The 19,223-nt window shown below is 34.6% G+C and overlaps 1 protein-coding gene across 9 annotated transcripts in view; it reads right to left on the minus strand.

Moving 5' to 3' along the window:
• DMD (dystrophin) overlaps positions 1-19,223 on the minus strand; it is a 1,657,593-nt gene that overhangs the window by 1,379,046 nt on the left and 259,324 nt on the right. For all 9 annotated transcript variants that reach the window (XM_029929473.1, XM_029929472.1, XM_029929470.1 and 6 more), the window contains 2 exons: positions 17,229-17,408; positions 5,431-5,606 (listed from right to left, as the gene is read on the minus strand). In XM_029929473.1, the coding sequence (XP_029785333.1) occupies positions 5,431-5,606; positions 17,229-17,408 (356 nt within the window). The remainder of the gene's footprint in view (positions 1-5,430; positions 5,607-17,228; positions 17,409-19,223) is intronic.

Raw genomic sequence — 19,223 nt, forward strand, 5'->3', positions numbered from 1 at the left:
GAGTCTCATCTCCTTAGATAAAAGATGCAGAGTTTCATTTTTCTAGATTGTGCCAACAGGCAAAAATGTTATCACAGAGACCAACACCAAAAGAATCATTTAGGATCAACTTATCATATAGAAAATTTTTTAAAAAATAGCTTAGACATATTAATCATCTAGTAAGATTCTTGAAATAAACTATATTGTCTTAGTTTATGACTTCCAGATTATAATTTGGGAAGCAAAGTTAAAATAAATATCTAACACAAAAATATTTTAGGCAATGATCTTATAAAACTGCAGAAAGAGTCTTATCTAATACTTATCTAGTCTTTCCAACGGTGTGACATAAATTCATGTCAGGCAACAGACATAAAAAGAAAGAAAAAAAACAATTAAGCTGCAAAATAAAAATAAATAAAAAAAAAACCATAATGCAGGCCTGTAATTGGCCAGGCAATTTATTCTGCTATTTAGTAAGGAGGCAAAAAACAGTCAAGAGAAAGCAAAGTTAAGACTCCATCTGCTCAGCTAAGAGAAGATAAAAAGACTAGGGGGATGTAGGTATTTCTAAATGTCTCTATACTTCCCTTCAGGTCAAAGATACTCATTTATTAACACTATACTTGGGAAAATTATCTTTATTGAGATGGCGTTTACCTAAAAAAAAAAGATTCAATTTGCAGTTGGTTTCACCTGGTTGATGCAAAAATGTAAATGAAAGCTGTTATGAACATCATTTAAAAGAAGTGCTACATGATTAGGAACTAATCTCCTCAATAAATTCCAATTAACTAGATAATAGATCTAGTTTTAACATAGTCTGAGTTCCATACTCTGATAATTACCTATATGTAAAATAGTATCACTGAACTGCAGGGATAATTTACTGTTAAAAATAATTACCCTGTGACCCAAGATCATCAACACTTTTGTATACCTTAGTGTGATGAAGACAATTTATGCAGTCAATACAACAAAAGCAGAAATTGTATAATTATTAAGGAATCAAGTAAACACATCTTAGATATTTTATAAAAATGTGTGGTACCAAGCTGAGTTTTAAATCCTTTAACAGTTTTGAGTAAATAATGATAGCTTAATGGGCAAAAATAGAATGATTAGAGATTACTGGAATGTTCATTTGTTTATTATTAAGAATGATTCCATGCAAAACCAGATAAAATTCGTGTCAAAGAACATAAAATTTTAAGTATCACAATTAGTTTAATTATATTTATTCACTTTCAACAAATATTCGTTGACTATTATATGCATGGTAGTATATAGGGAATCTAAGTAAAGTATAAAGGAGGGAAATACTAGGACCCCTTTGTTGTAACTGGTGATGAGAAATATTTATGTGGGTAACATTAAAGCATCTACCAAAAGAATGTAATGTAATTTACTGGCTGAAGTGGAAAGATTCTGGGGAAGCCAGAAATAAAATTGGTGGGAGAAGAATACTGAAGATCATAAGAAGTGAGTTGAGTTTTATTTTGGGGGTAATTGGAGTTACCAGGATCTCAGGTCTGGAAGGTCAGCAAAGAAGCCAGCCACATTTTAGATGTATTAATTTGATGTGGATTAAATAGAAAGGGGACAAGTCTCACCGCATGGAGGTATATGGCTTAGGTTATGGAGTTGGCAGTTAGAATGACTGAGAAATAACTGAAATGGTCATGAGCCCAATAGTATAATGCAATAATTATAAAGGGGAAAGTTAGGAGAGCAGCATTGACAGAAATAGGGCAGTTGCTTGGTAAATTTTGGTTTAAAGAGGAAGATGAGAAAGTATATTTGTTATATTCTTTATGTTTGAGATAATGGTTATTATGAGATTTTTCTTTTTTTACCAATAGCACATGATCACCATTTCCACGGCTACCACCAGTGCCACCTTCATCACCATCACCACCTACATCACCACGGTCTCTAGCACCATCTCGACCACCTCTGTCACCTGTACTACATCCACCCTAATCCTTCCATGTCCACCATAACCAAATAACAAGAATAACAGCTACTGCATTTGCTGAATTCTCACTACCCTACAGGCGCTGTATCAAATGCTTCTCACTTAATCCTCAGTATTTGATAAAGTGAGGATAGTGGATTTGAGGCACAGATATTAGGTAATTTGCCTGGGATCTTAAGCTAATAGTTAAAATAGGCAGGTTTTAGGGCGCCTGGGTGGCTCAGTCGGTTAAGCCTCTGGCTTCGGCGCAGGTCAGATCTCATGTTCGTGGGTTCGAGCCCCGCGTCAGGCTCTGTGCTGACCGCTAGCTCAGAGCCTGGAGCCTGCTTCCAGTTCTGTGTCTCCTTCTCTCTCTGCCCCTCCCCCTCTCATGCTCTGTCTCTCTCTGTATTAAAAATAAGTAAAACATTTAAAAAAATTTTTTAAAATAGGCAGGTTTTAAACATGAATAATTCTGGTTCCAAAGTCCATGATTTTCCCAATATTTGCCACTCCTTTAGACATACAGGCAAGAAAATATAAGAAGTAAAATATTTGCACACTGTAAAAGTAAGTGTAGTTAAACAGAGGCAACAACTGTTTGCATTTGATTAAAAAAAATATGGAGGCACTGACAAGATACTTCAATACAATGTACCTCGATGACTAGACACAAGTAAACTACAGAGTTTTAAAGATTCAAACATGAAATTTAAGGCAAAGAGTCAGATATGGAGCTATACGTAAGAGCTCAGGGTCATTCACTTAGTGTCAGGCTTGAATCAACATACAGAAGCAATTCAAATTAAATCAAAAAAGCAAAAGGAAACATGTTTTTAGGAGCTACTACCATAGTACTCAGGCAAAAGGAAGAAAACAGGTCAGGTACAGACCCAGTTGTGTGCAGGGGAACTGAAAAAGGAGGTCATTTTTAAAAGATGAGCATTCAATAGATTGTCAAGACTACAGTCTTGACAGTTAAGTGCTAGTGGTTCTCACATGGGACCAGAGACGGACCATGAGCTATCATGAAGCTTTCACTCATGTTTGTATGATGCCTCTTGAGCCATTACACTATCTTAAGCAGCTGTCATCCCTTGGACAATGATCACTAACTGAATTTAACTGTCCTAAATATTCACTTGTGTCTGTTCTTTGTTTAATACAAAGTTATCGATCCAGAATCTATATAAAGCATTCATGTTACCATACTGTCCAAATCTGGACATATTTGAGAGTGAAGAAAGTTAGTTTTACATATAATTATGATATCACAAAAGGTATAATCTGGGATGGATTTAGGGAAAACAAGATATAAGATCACCTTAGTCATTTATCTACTGAAGACACATTTTACTACCCAGTCTAGCTTCTCTAGTAGGCTACCTTACTTGAAATCCTGGCCCAGATGCTCTGTAGTGGTATATAACAGTAATATTAGCCATACTTATCTGTAGGGTAACTGTGAAGAATAAACTCACTATGTAGACAAAGCATTTAATCTAGTGCTGAGCACAAAATAAAACCATCAGTAAGTGTTAAGTTTTATTTAAGTTCCCAATTGGTCATCTCATTTCAGGCACTTATTAAAAATGTTGAGAGGGTGAGATGCAAACAGAATTTAGGAGACAAAATATTTCACCCCTAGCCACACTTTCCTGAAAACAAAGAGTAATCAGAACATATTTTCCTTAACCAAATAACATTTAAGAAACAGAAGCCAAGAATATACTTGGGACTGACATGAATCAACTTGCTCTGCTAATTTCTGTATTAGTAGAATGTTGAACCCATTAGGAGGGTAAGACAACTAGGTTTCCATACTGCTCTGCTTGGAAAATTGGTGAAGAGCTGTTGAGTTGTTGCAAAGGACACATAAATCCATGTCCCCACTAAGCACTGTCGGCAGACACATATTTCACATGACCTGAAATTAATATCCATACTATTGGGTTAATAAGAAGCAGATTCATTAAGACCTTTACAGGTTTGTTTCTGCCATTAAGTATTTTTTCCTCCATCGATGTTAAATTTTCAGCTACTATCAGAAATAGAATCCTTGAAAGCTGTTGCCCCAAATAGAATGCTAATACGTAAAGATTCAAAGAACCATTTGAGGGGAATGAGGGTCAGCAAACTTCTTCTGTGAGGGGCCAGATAGTAAATATTTTAGGCTTTGTGGGCCATAGAGTCTCTGTGACAATCACCCAACTCTGCTCTTGTAATGTTAAAGCAACCACAGATGATACATGAATAAATGACTGTGGCTTTGTTTCAATAAAACCGTGTTTATGGACACTGTCGTCTGAATTTCATATAAGTTTCACATCTCACGAAATGGTCTTCTTCTTTTGATTATTTTCAACCATTTAAAAGTATAAAAAAAAAAGTCTTAGCTCGTGACCCATGTGAACACTGGAAGCGAGGTGGACCTAGTGTATCGGCTTGAGTTTGCTGATCGATGCGTGTGAGGATTCACCCTACCGCACATAAGCCACTAGGGAGAAAAGCCTACCAGCGCACTACGGAATTATGACAGCAGGTTACAAATTATGGATTAAAAGAGAAGTATTGAAAGTCCCAAATAATATACTTGAGTAACTTCTCTAGGTGGTTTCTTTTTTCCTTTCGCTAGAACATCTGACGTGCTATTTTTAGGTATGTGTTCCTATCCTCATACTTCTATACCCTTGTATACGTTAATTCTAATGTCGAATGTTCCACACATTCCTAAACATATGCTGCTTAGAAACATAAGGCAGATTTTAATGTTCTTTCTTAATCTTAGAATGATAATAATCGGAATCAAAAAAACTGTACCATTTTTATGACTTTCATGGTAGTTTTGCATTTATGAAATTTGATTCTCATTTTAATATACCCACGGATGTACATAATACCTAGCCTATCTACGATGTCTAGTTGAAAATATCTACCAAAAATCAGTTAAAAATTCTAACACCTTCAAGATAAGACTTTATAAATATCAAAGAACAGGAAATCTATTCTGTAATTACTCCTGATTTAGGATGTGCAGATTGAGACATTATGTTCTCATAAACTAGCAGAATGGATCTTGTCTATTATAGGTGTACTTCTTCATGAAAATGTACTTTCCATTATTGGAAAAAAAGACATTTAATGTAAAAGTCGGCAATGAACAAGCAGGCTTTTGGTAAGGAAAAAAAAAAAAAGAAAGAAACTTTCTGGATAAAATGAGTCCATGGCAGTTCATCACCCATGGTTTCTTCTTTTAATCCAGAAAAACATTATTTCCATTAAGCATTCAGTTTTTCTTGGGATGCGGATTCCTTGGGTAAATTTTAAAACTCACTTCACAATTTTTCTAACTTAACTGACATTACAGGCACCTGAGGCTTCTGGAAAGATTGTTTAAGTAAACACAGTTCCATCCAACAGCTATAAATGAGTTTTCCTGCTTAACAATTACTTTTTGCTTCAGGATAAAGCCATGAGTAAGAGCCTCTCACCTTTTCCTAATTTCGGAATCCACAATAATCTGCCTCTTCTTTTGGGGAGGTGGTGGCGGCAGTTCCTCTTGGGCATGCTTTACCAGAATTTGTTCCCTCGTGGTCACCATAGTTACCGTTTCCATTACAGTTGTCTGTGTTAGTGATGGCTGAGTAGGGGTGACAGTCTGCGAAATCTAGGAGAGGTATTGAAACAGAGGTCACACATTGCTAGAAAGAGTCCAGTAAAGACTGCATCGAGCAGCGAAGGAAAATAATGAGAAACTGTTCCTGCGTGTTGGTAAATTGACCTTCAGATCAAAATAGCACCATATTGAACCAAAATCAAATTGCTTTATCTGACGTAAGTTATGTTGACTTAAATCACAAAGGGAAGTAATCTCAAAACCGGAAGTAAACTTAGCGTCTCTTCAATTTATTTGTCAAACTATGGGAAATAAAGGGAGGTGGAGGGGCAAAGGAGAAAAATGTAGGGTGTCACTCTGACATTTAATTAAACATGCTGTTTAAAGTGCTTACCGCATTAATATAAATTTTATAAGGTAGACCAGCACCAACTTCATTGCCTTAGCATACCACAGATGCTTATTAGTGTGGTGAGTGCATCTTTGATTATCAGATACACTAATTAGTTATAGTCCATACCTTTTTACACAAAATTACCTGAGCTTTACAGAAAATGACTTTTTAATCAAATAAGTGAAATGTCCCTTAAAACTACAATAAAAGCTGAACATACAGTACCTATTAGTCCAAAAGCATATTTCAACTAAAAAGCACACTACTCTTGTTTAATGAGTAAGTTAAAATATTTGAGTTTCCAAAGTTAGCATTAAAGATACTTCTTGGTTTAGGATCATACTAACTTTGTGTTTAGACTTTTAAAAGCTATCTATTAGGTGGAGACCATCACTCTTTGGAACAATATGGTTTGTGATGAGAAGCCATCACCTCAGTTAAATGCCAGTACCAGATTAGCCGTGTAATGGGGAGACACTGTCCTTTCCTCCCCTATCCACCAACTCTCTCTCTCCCAGTACTCCAGTTATTAGAACTGAATAGTTACCTCTTAAGATGTTAATTGTTATTATTCTTCAAGTAATCCAAATCATTTGGAAGGTCAATTTACATGGAGACCAAAAGAGGCCTTCATTAGATCCATGTCTAGGTACGTGGTATGCATGGAGCTAGGGATCTGGTTGAGGTCAAGATTTGTTTGACTAATTTTCCTGACCTTGTCAAGAGGTACCGAAAGGGTCTGGGATAACCTCCCTGCCTCACACATAACTGATTCCTTCAATGGGAGGCAATCAGGAAAGCCTCAGGATCTTCTTATTGCAGCTTCCAAAGAGGCAAGTGACAGCTATGTAATGAAATCTTTTGTCACAACATCTTGTGTAAAAATTCCTTTTGACAAATATACTTTAGAAATGCTACCTTTGCATATGTCAAGGCCATAGAGACTCCCATTTTGGTAGCCTAGTTGTTGTTGTTTTTTTTTTAAGGACATTAAGAAATACTGAGTTTCTGCTGGTGTCAAGCACTGGTTTTATCTTCTTTATGATCTCTGTGGACTCATTATTTAGAATCCATTATTGAGCCTCAAATGATACTTAAACAGTCCATTGACAAGTTACACCAAAATGAAAGCACAAAATAACACAGCTGTCAAAAAATGCTCAAAATATAACCTCAAGCCTACCTGCACTCAACACAAAATGGTCATTACATAATCAAATTAAAATTTACCTTTAAAAATAAAAAAAATGTAGTTTTTAAGGAGGATTCCAAGAGCACTTAATTATTTCAGAGTAGTATTTTTTTTAACCATGAGAACATTTTTTCTTGTATACCATGATGGCTTGAAGGGAATACTGTTCAGGGGGAAATATTAATTTTATATGTTAGGCACCAGAATGCAGAAATTCTGAAAATGCAAACCTATTGTTTACAGTTGTATCTAGTGTTGTGAAACATTTGTGCTACTGAATATCCAGGTGGGGAATTAATTTCTATAATATTATAATATCTTCTCATTGATACTGATGAAATTGGATAAAGGACCCATGGAGGGGAGGGTAAAGAGAAATGGCAACAACATATACTATGAAAAGGCATTTAGGAATATGGCAAACTGGGGGAGAAAAAATAATCTATTTAATGAAATAATAGTGAGACATAAATCTAATTGTTCTACACTATAATCATTACTCTACTATAATTAAAAATACTCCTCCTTTTCCTTTGGGATGGAAAAAACAACTATGCAATGACCCTGTAACTATAGGATATAATTTGGTAAATATGACAAATTAATAGCAAATTTTATTTATTTTTATTTTTTAATAGTTTATTGTCAAATTGGTTTCCATATAACACCCAGTGCTTCTCCCCACAGGTGCCCTCCTCCATGAGCATCACCCCCTTCCCCTCTCCCCCTCCCCCTTCAGACCTCAGTTCATTTTCAGTATTCAATAGTCTCTCATGGTTTGTGCCTCTCTCTCTCCCCAACTCTCTAACTCTCTTTCCCCCTTCCCCTCCCTATGGAACTTTTAAAACCTATCCATATAATCAGAATAAAAATCAAATGGTTGTCTACTAAATTTAAATTTCCCCATGACTTTTAGTTTATTGACTGTAAACAATTATGTGTTAGAATCATTAGACATCCAGACAGAAAGGGATTAGGGAGGTCATTTACTATAACCTTACACTTAGTATAAGATTTACTACTCCCAGAAGGAGAGGAGTCCTCGCTGAATATGACAGGAAATTTTCCCATTAGCAAAGTTTTCCACCTAATGGAAGCCTGCCTTATTATGACTTGGTTCACTTAAAGCTTGTTCTGAACCCTGAACTGACACAGAGTAAGCTGAATATTGTTCCTGACAGTCTTAAAGATCTGAAGATTGATGATCATGACTCTAATAAATCTTATTTCCAAGTTTTAAAATACCAGGTATGGGCTAGAGTTAGATTTAATCCGATTGGTGCTCCAAAACTTAGGTTTCTTGCCTTTGGACATCGTATTTAACTAAAGCAATCTAAAATTATATGACTTACTCAGCAGCTGAATCACATTTTAATTGAATTCCAACATACATTCTATATGTTATCAGTACGGAACATTCAGAAATACATAAAGTGGAATCTTGATTTTTAGCGATCTTATAGCATAGTAGTGAAAGTGACAAACTGTGAGACGAGTGCCACATGAAAAAGAGAACTATGCAAAATAATTATATGCACTGAACATACAGTAACCAATGTAGTTTCTTTTTAAATGTTACATAAACAAATTTCTCGCAGCCAATATCCTCATATTTAAATGTATCTGATGATAGCGGCCACATGTAACACTTATCTCTGTTCACAGGATAAGCATAAGGGCCAAATGGTAAAACAGAAACAATCTAATGTCAGGAGGTACTGGCTTAAATAAATTATAGCATATGCACGTGACAGAGTTCATGTACATTTGTCAAATATTTTCAATGTCACTGGACAATGTTTACATTATAGTACTGAGTGAACAATGCAAAATATAACAGTCAGTAATTATGTTTTGGTAGAGAAACCACAGATAATTTCTATCATAGACTATATATTTCTATATTCTTTTTTTTTCTGACTTTCTACAATAAAGCATTTTCTCCAAAATCTTGCTTTTGCAGGCAGAAAAAAATTCAGAACTTTTCTGTACAAATTGTTGTTTTACATCTATCATTCCTATGTATCTTTAGAACTATGGAATTATGCCAACCAAATACCTTAAAACAACTTACCATTAGGAAAAGTGAAAATCTACCAAGAATGACTTAAGGCCTCCATTAAAAGGCTGAATGGAGCAGGGTCAGAATTAGAATATAACATAGTTTGCATTATATTCAACAAACATTGAGTCTACCTAACTCAATTCTTGGTCACCTTTCCTCATTTTTTTATTTGCTCAATCATAATTAACATACAATGTTAGATTAGTTTCAGGTGTACAATAAAATGAATCAACAATTCTGTATATTTCTCAATGCTCATCAATATAAGTAAATGCTTAATCCTCTTTACTTATTTCACCCATTCCCCCCCACACTTCCATTTTGATTATTAATATATTGGAAATGACTTCCGAATGTCGTCATGAAAATAAAATGTATTTGCTTTTAAAAAGTATTCCCTTGATCCATTAATTAGTTAGCCAGTAAAAACAGCAAAGAGTTTGTTTAGATTTCTTACAGCAATTAAAAGTGAGGGTCTTTGAGCCAGCGCCCACAATTCTCAAATACCAGGTCCACAGTTGACATATAATAGCATTTAGGGTAGGTTCATTTGTCTCTCAGAATCCTGATGGCTTTTCTTCACACGTAGAATAGAAATGGTATTTCATTTTCCATAGGGCCTCACATATTATATAGCCAAACCTTAGTTTCAAGAATTAAATTATGTAACATCTGAATGCAAAAAGTGCTTTCTCAATGCATAATAGTAAAAACCGCTATCTTTTCTAAATGATCATATAAAATTAAAAAAAAATTCTCTATTGAAACTTCTTACTCAGATGTTAATTTCCAAAAGCTACATTCTCCCCTCATGAGGAAAAACTGGAAGATCATTTGTTGAGTCTCTTGATAGTTGTAGGGTATACATCTTCCTGCGGTAAGGTTGTAATATTTTGGTAGTTCTGGAGGAATCAAACTACTCTTAAACAATAAAATTCTTGCCAATTTCTCTTCCATTTGTCTAAAATGCACATTTGGATGCTAAATATATGTATATTCAATCATATTTAAAGCATGTGAAAGGGGATACAATGAAAGGAAACATTTCAATCACAGTCTCTGGTTTCTTATGGACAACTAGCTGTATTTACCACCAGCTCTCACATTTTAAATTAACTTAGTTGGTACCGTTTTTTTTTTTTCTTTTTTGGTGGGGGGCTGTATTCTTAATTGCATCTTTGATTCTTCCATTTGATTATTTAAATATTCATGCCTTTATAAGTTTTTTGGGATTACAGTGTCCTACTTATTGCATTGTGAGATAGCCTACATTTTGAACTTTTAAAGAAAGTTACTAAAAGAGATACAAGGTACGAAGACTCAGTTACTACTTTATCTTATAATTCTTGTTATTCTTAGAATACTATATAATTAAATTATTTAATTATGTAGTATTTACATTTAAAATATTATTTACAATTAAAATATTACATAATGCATGTAATAATACCTACCAATTACGAAGCTCTTTGCATGTCCCAGGCATTATGCTAAGTGCTTTGCATTCATTATCTTACTGAAAATACTTAGAATAGTACATGCAAGGAAGGCTTATTAAATGGTCGGTGTCGTTACCTCATGGCTCTAAGAGTAAATAATAATATTATTCCCATTTTACAGATAAGAGGTAAAATTTCGAGGCAGATACAGCTTGTAGGAGGCAGAACAGAAATATAAATCCATGCCTCAATGCTCACTTACTGTGATATCTGCTCAGATTTCTGAATGGTGATCTTCCTTTAATTGGAGTATGTGTTTATATATACACACATGCATATATAAAGTCAGAAGACTGAAAATGAACACAATGCCTGCCAGTTCTTGATAAACTCTAATGAAATTCGGGTAATCAATCAAATTAAATACACTTGAATTTTTGAAAAAAATATAATCAGGTTGATAACAATGGATCAGAGTTTTTTGCTGTGTCATTTTTATATACATAACTTTAGAGTGATTGCTTCTTAACAGGTATGGATAAATTGTAGTTCTGCAGTTTAAAATTTACCGCATAATCATAGTGACAGCTTTAGCTGATAATTGGTAGCCAGGCTTACAACCATCTCCACAGGCATGGTAGCACAAGGCTCAAATATCTGATGGTGTGAGGATTTACAAATCAATGCAACAGAAAGAGTTTTATATGCTGAACTTTGTGACAAACCTGGGGTAAAAAAAAAAAAAATCAGGTGCTCACAAAGGAAGCTGGCTGATTAATCAAAAGACTATAGAACACTCTACCCCATGAACAAGTGCTGAGGAATTACCATGGATAAGGGGACCATAAAAGGAGCACCAACGGTTATGAGAGTGGTGTGAGAACTACATTTTATTTATTTATTTTTAATGTTTATTTATTTTTGAGAGAGAGAGAGAGAAAGAGAGAGAGAGAGAGAGGGAGAGAGAGAGAGAGGGGGAGAGAGAGAGAGAGAGAGAGAATGAGTGGGAGAGAGGCAGAGAGAGAGGGAAACACAGAATCCAAAGCTGGCTCCAGGCTCTGAGCTGTCAGCACAGAGCCCAACACGGGGCCTGAACCTATGAAATGTGAGATCATGACCTGAGCTGAAGTCGGACACCCAGCCGACTGAGCCACTGAGGTGCCCCAAAATTGTTTTATCAATTACGGTTTTGTTTTGATACTGATAATACAGCAATATAACATTTTGAAAAGATAAAACATCAGGATCATGACCGTATTTAGAGTCAATATTAAAAAGACATCAAAAAAGTAATTCTATTTGAAATAAAATATTATGTAATAATTAAGAAGGCTTATTCTATAAAATTGTGCGATTTCATGTATTTTGTCTTTCACTTCATATTATATTTCGTACAAATTATTGGAAAGAAGAGACTCATGTTGGATTCAGGACTCATATTAAACACCGATTTTGAACAACCATGTGAATTAAACGCATCTGCAAAAATTCAAGGAGCAATGAAATTTATTTTTTCTGATCCACCTGACTTTCCTCTACATACCATCTGAAATGAAGTAATGAAACACATTCTTTAAATAGAGATGCAGATAATCAAGTGTACACTGAGGGGAAAACTTACATTTTCATTTTCCTTTTTTTTTACATTTTTCTTTATGTGTTATTTCATTTATTGTCCACAGAGAATTGATGAATCATATAGATACTGATTACTTTATTTTCAGGGTATCTTTTTAAATTTTTTTTAGTGTTTACTTATGTTTGAAAGACAGAGAGAAACAGAGCGTGAGTGGGGGAAGTGGCAGAGAGCGAGGGAGACACAGAATCCCAAGCAGGCTTCAGGCAGAGCCTGATGTGGGGCTCGAACCCATAAACCATGAGATCATGACCTGAGCCAAAGTCAAACATTTAACTGACTGAGCCACCCTGGCACCCCTATTTTCAGGGTATCCTAATCACATACTCGTGACGAGTGCAATATACTCATTTCAGAAGTCAATCTTCTTTTTACAGGAAGAGAAGTGTATTTGCATTATCATCTTCCAGGTGACACTGAGATTGACATAGGAGAGATAGTTGGAAACTCTTCACTAATTATTCCAGAGTTTTATATACAATTTTAAACAAAGAGAAACATATCACATGTTTTAGAACTAGAAGGATACTGTGGAAATTTTCCTGCCCCAAACTTCCCTTTTTATAAATAAGCAATGAGAGATGCCAAAAGTTAACTCACCTCTTGTCTCTTAAATACTCAGCACCTACAGGATTTTAAATCATTGAAAATAATGAATTTATAATATAAAAACTATTACACTAATAGACAAGGTCCATTCCCAAATACCTACTTTAGTAGGAGGTAAAAAGGATACAGTTCATTTCCAAAGTTATTTTAGCTGTAATTTTGAAATTTTGTAATAAAACCTTTAACGTAAGCAATTAACTTAATGCTCTAAAATTCAAGATGGTTAATCTATGAATTTAGGTAGTCCTTGAATAATATATAAGCCTAAAATAAGTGAAAGGGTTTTAATTCTAGATTTTATGAAACCATTTTTGTTTAATTGCATCTGGTTGATTAGCTTGGAGAAGTTTCGGGGAACCAGTGAAAAGGGTTGTCAATGGAAAGGCCTTAGCGTACTGGACAAATCAATGGCAAAAAGAAAGAGGTAAACCAACTGTAACTATATCTTAAGTATCAATAAATCTACAAAATAATGCTTTGGGTGTAGGCACAGTCAGAATGTGCATGTAAAATATTTTGTGAAGAGTAAAAAGAGGGATCCCTAAAAAATGAGAATGAACTCAAAAAAGAAAGGTAAATAGGGAAATGTTCATCTTAATACTTTTGCATGCCCCTTAATACTTTCGCATGATCAGAATTGTATCAGAATGCATTTCTGATATTCTTAAAACTACTAGCTCATTATATTCAACCACATTTTCCACTATTCATATGTCTGGCAATATTTTTAAAACTCCCAGCAGGAGATAAATGTTATAGAATAGATATATACACACATAATGATCACTTATTCTATTTGGACATCTGTAACTATAGATACAGAAATATACAGCATCAACATGTACTCTCATGTGCAAGGAAAGGAGAATTCTGGGTACATTAATTTTATCTTTAAGATATTTGTGCTTATAGTTCAGAACATTGCAAATATGGTCAATAGAAATACAGCAAAATATTCACAAAATGCGAATGATATGTATAAACTTACATGTGTCATAAAATGTCCCTCACTTCTGGCAAAGAAGATAATTTTGCTAAAAAACATGACAAAGCTATAGAATTTATAGACTGAGCTAGATATATTCTTACATTTAAACACCTAATCCCAAGTTTACTATAAATCACCATAATGCATTATAATGCACATGAATATTAAACCCGTTCCACAGTATGTATGATTTCAGTTAAATGGGGAAAATAATGTTTCAAATTACTAAAATTATGTGTAAGTTTAAAGTATTAACTATAATGAGTTCCTGACTATCATATTCCCTAATTATAATCAAGATAAAAATACATTCATCAGGGTTACAGCTTTTAGAAAAAAAAGTGACTGTGTAAATATCAACAAGCATATTTATAAAAAATGTAGAGGACACATAGGATCGTTTGAGTATTTCAATAAGTCAATCCAGAGTTTATTTGATTTGTTCTCTTTTCTCATCTTAAGCATCCACATAACAAGGGTTATTATTCTTCCTGACTTTGGGAAACACAAAGTATTTGTTTTCTTATGCTGCCTTCTCATCAACCTAAGTATCCTCAGCATGTGTCCAGGCATTAGTCAAGCCAGCCTTGCAAGAGAACAACCTCACAGCTGATTTTTTTTTTCATATTTTGATCTCTTGCCATGCTACTATTTCTTAAGGTCAGAATCCCTCAGAGCTCTGACCTGAATAGCAGTCAAACATTCAGACACACGATGTCCTTTATGTGAGCACAATTGGATGCCTTGTCACCTAAGTCACAATTCCTATATCCTTCTGGATGCTAACCATTACCAGATTTTCCTCACTCCTTAAAGTGATCTTTAATCCTAAGAAGGATTTTTAGAGGACTGAGTATATCATATTGTTAATGAGACTGATTCTCACAACATTCCTACTCTTGCTAATATGCTGGAAAGCGTGCATACAAGAGAGCTTTGTTCTTCAAAGTCACAACCTCACCCTCAACATTTTTGGACTTCTTCCCATGTTCTTTCAATCAAGTTCAATTTTACATGCAAGAAAGAAACTCAAGGGCTTTTTTTAGTTATAAGATATTAGTTCATGGCTCGCTTTCAATTTCTTTGTCCTCGGGTACCTTCATTTTTATCTTAGAGTCCCAACTCAACCCACCATTGATTTGGAGCGGGCCTTCGATAGTTACTTTTGGGGAAAAAAACAGCGAACAAAACCAGAAATCGAACTGTAGAAAACTGAAGCTTAGTGTTCTAAAAAGCAACTTGCTTAATATAAGTCCACTTATCTGTTTCCAATCTGGTAAAGTAGTGCATAAACTTTTGAAAATAAAAATTTAAAATAAAATCATAGTGAACCACAACAAATAACGTTGTTATTTTTTTTTTTTACCAACAAGCCATCACTGAACAGTATGCCCTGTATGTCAAGAACACTAGTGGTTTTTCCACCAAAAATGCTTTCATGTCTGTGACTGTATTTTACTGGCAAATACAGTAGGTATATGCTGTACTGTATATTGGACATCATGTTATAAAGAACTGTATGAACCAGAACTAGTGGTTTTTTATTACAGGTTTTGAAAATTTCAAACATAGGAAGGTGAGTAGGTACCCTAGGTGGTAGACGTATAATTTTAGGCCATTACAAATAAGGTTGCTGAAGGGTTTTTTTGTTGTTGTTATTTTTTTTTTTACCAGCTAGAGCAACAAATCAATAACATTTGGATGATAAGCACAACACTCTAGAAAGCAGGCTCATTCTAAGGAGGTAAGTATATTTAATTACTGCATTGATAGGAAGGTCCCCACTCTCCCCATTTCGGGCAGGACTGTGCAAATAAACCACAACATGGGGATTGGTATATGTGTCACTGTCTTGTTAACTCAGTGTTTTGTAAAAATATGGTCTGCAGACTGTATTAAAGGCTGCATGCAGATTGCTGGTTGACCGAGTGAGATTTCCTGAGCATGAAATCTAGGACTATGCACTTTAATCAGTTTCCCAGGTGATTACTGTGTTGACTCAAGTCTGAAAACCACTGGATATAGTACAAGGGAACAAGAACATGACCTACTGTTAACAGTTACATCTCCATAAACATACCCCTTTAAAGAATGTATTCCTAAATAATTTTCTCTATAAGGCAATGCCAATCCTTAGCATGGTGACCAACCATTTTATAGCAGCAATAATCTATGAAACCAATGGGTACATGTTGGAATGATATCACTGTTGGTTTAAAAAGTAACAAGTTTTCTAATATCTCACACATTGGTTACATAAATTCCAGTGCTAATGTAAAGTAGCCATGGCCATATCATATATAAAAAGAAGAATCATGATGTGGTTATAAAATCACTACTCGATCAAGCAATTGCTAGAAATGTATTTGGTGGAAAATACATGCAATTAATGCCCCAATAAATGCATAGGAAATGATTACAATGTATATTCCTTTAAATTTAAATTTTTAAGTATGAATTTAATTTCAAAGGAAGGTTGAACTGTGACTGAAAATCGTATACACTGCTTGGTCATATTTTCTTAAATTATATTTCTGGAAGCAATACTTTAAACTTCATTTCATTTTTCAACAAACATTTCTTAAGTGCTACTTATCAAATGTCAAGTCTCAGGAAAACAAATTTCCTGAACTGTCTCAAATCAAAGGAGATGAATGCCTAAATCTACTGAATGTAGTCATTGCTTTCATAGAGATGTATGGATGGTGCTTTGAGCTATGAACTACAACCAATTAGCACAAGTTAGCTTTTATAATGAAAAATAATATGGCAGAATATGTTAAATGCTATTATATATAATGCTAAAATTTTGAATTATTGCCCACAATTCTACCATCTAATAAGATCAGACAATACAAGTTTCTACTTTAAAATTGCCCCATTTCCTTTAAGTTACCAAAACTTCTAAAATTCTTGGGGCACCTGGGTGGCTCAGTCAGTTAAGCGTCCAGCTTTGGCTCAGGTCATGATCTCACGGTTCATGGGTTCAAGCCCTGCATCAGGCTCTGATTGCTCCAAGTCACTCAGATCCTCAAGGTCATGATCTCATGGTTCGTGGGTTCAAGCCCCACATCAGGATTTGATTGCTCTAAATCACTCATTTCTGCTGAATTGGGGAATTTCGTTCTAAGGCAGGAATTAGTTCAGTCAATGAGCACTCACTCCCTCACCTCTCCCACATCTTCCACTATCAAGACAAGCAAGAGAGCCATGTTTTTTATTCAAATGACTACTTGGCAAGGACTAACCCAGTGATATCCTTTGTAGGGTTATAATACGTTTCTCTTAAATGAAGATTTCAAGAATCTCAAGGATGATTGATTTCAGGGTAATCCATTCAGATCACTAACCTGTGCAGAACTCTTTTCAAGTTTTTGTACTAGATTATCCCAGCGCTGGGCAAAGTTGTCCAGCCTGGCTTCCATCCTTTGGGCTACCAATGTGTCTTTCAGTGTTGACAGAAGATCTTGGTTGAGTGAGGAGAGTTTGTCCATGGTTTGCTTTTTCTTTTCTAACTCTGTTTTTAAAGCCTGTTAAAACAGGAAAGAATACATAATAAACCTCGATAACCCTTGATAAAACACTATAGTTCAAATTGCTTTTCTGTGTATTTTCTAATTTGTATAGGCACAAAAAGACTATAATCATGCCTGCAAAGGAGCAAGAGCCCATAAGAATGTAAATAGATTATAATCAAAATAATCTTCCCAAGAAGCTTGAAGAGAAAAAAAAAGTCAGATGAATAAACACCTAGGAGAGAAACTTAAGAGCTACTTAGAAATATTTGAGGAATTTCCAACTAAAGAAGTGGTGTTACTCAAAAGGCAGTTTACTGACTTTTATATATTTTTAGTATCTGTTAATCAATTAACATTTGGCTATCTGAGTAATTATCTTCTAAAGCAAATTTTAAAGCCCATTAAGTAATAGAACTAAGCAATTGAGTGTGACAAAAATCTTTGGAATCACTTTATGTTTTCTAAGTACATATGTGTTCTATGGAGTAATTTTTATAACTTTCATATTTTCAAAGTTCTTGTGAGTTATGGAGGGTTACACATGCCCTTTGGTGGAAATGGAATGAATAAACAAAGTAGCTTATATGAAATCAGTAGATCCAGACAGCTTATTCTTTCACTTTATCCATGAAGGTCACCCTGTACTTTGTGAAATCCAATCTCCAGCTTCCAAACACTAGCCCCGGACTTAACATGTAAACAAAGAACAGGAAGAAAGAAAGGAAACAATTATTTTACAGCCTCTTTGCAAACTCCTTTTCGCCAGACCAAGTACAATGAACAGAAACTGAACAGTGAGACCTGTCTTTCCAAAACAAATGTAAATTTAAGAACAACTCATATTACACATGGCAAATAAATGATCATGAAACAGATGTACCAATTGCTCATGAACTGACGTGTCATGTACACAAAGAAATCAATTCGCCAACCCCCCCATGCAAGGGACACTTTATGTAGCTCATTCTGGCATGTTGCCTGCACTGATCACTCTGAACAGCAGAATGCTCTAGTAGATCATCCTTTATTCCAAAACTGCTTCACCTGGTGTCCTTTTACTGGATTCCTAGTACATGCCAGTTTTAAGGTATAAAAGCTAGGTGTGAAGTTGATTTCTAATTTTCCCTCAACGATTATGGTGTTTTTCTCACTATTTTGTCTCAGTTTGAAAGAATTCAATAAATCAGAATATGAGTTAAGATTCTTAAGATGAATTCATATCAAAGTAAAACTTTCTATTAGGAACTTTGTAATGCATTGTTTTGACAGGTTGATTTTGTTTGTTTAATCCACATGTTAGCTCTCCATTAAATTAAATTAAATTAAATTAAATTAAATTAAATTAAATTAAATGCATTGTGGACTAGTAGTAAAACAACAGTTTATGCTACATGCCTAGTGCTGGGACCCAAATTTGAATTTGTAGATTCCTCTAATTCCTTTATGGCATCCTATTTTCTTTTTTTTTTTCTTTTAACTTGTGGCATGCATTTGTTTTGTTGTAAGCCATTTTAGGTTCTTTTTTGGGGGAAAAAAGGTTATGATAGAATTAAACACATGCACCTAAAAATATAAAGCTGTGAATCCAATCCTCCTTGGCTTACTTTCTCAGGACTTCAGGGGCTAATTTAAATAGCTGTGTGCATAGGGCTAAGGGGTACACTGTTATTTAGGCTGAATATGCAATGATTTGGAAACATTTCAGAACAAGGATCTGAGAGTTACGTTTGAAGAAGAGGAAACAATTTGTGTTGGAAATTTATGGGTAACTTCATGTCACTTAAACAGTTTTTCTTAGATGATCTATAAAATTAATTGGATACCCAA

This window comes from Suricata suricatta, chromosome X, assembly GCF_006229205.1.
Source record: "Suricata suricatta isolate VVHF042 chromosome X, meerkat_22Aug2017_6uvM2_HiC, whole genome shotgun sequence".
Classification (NCBI taxonomy): Eukaryota; Metazoa; Chordata; class Mammalia; order Carnivora; family Herpestidae; genus Suricata; species Suricata suricatta.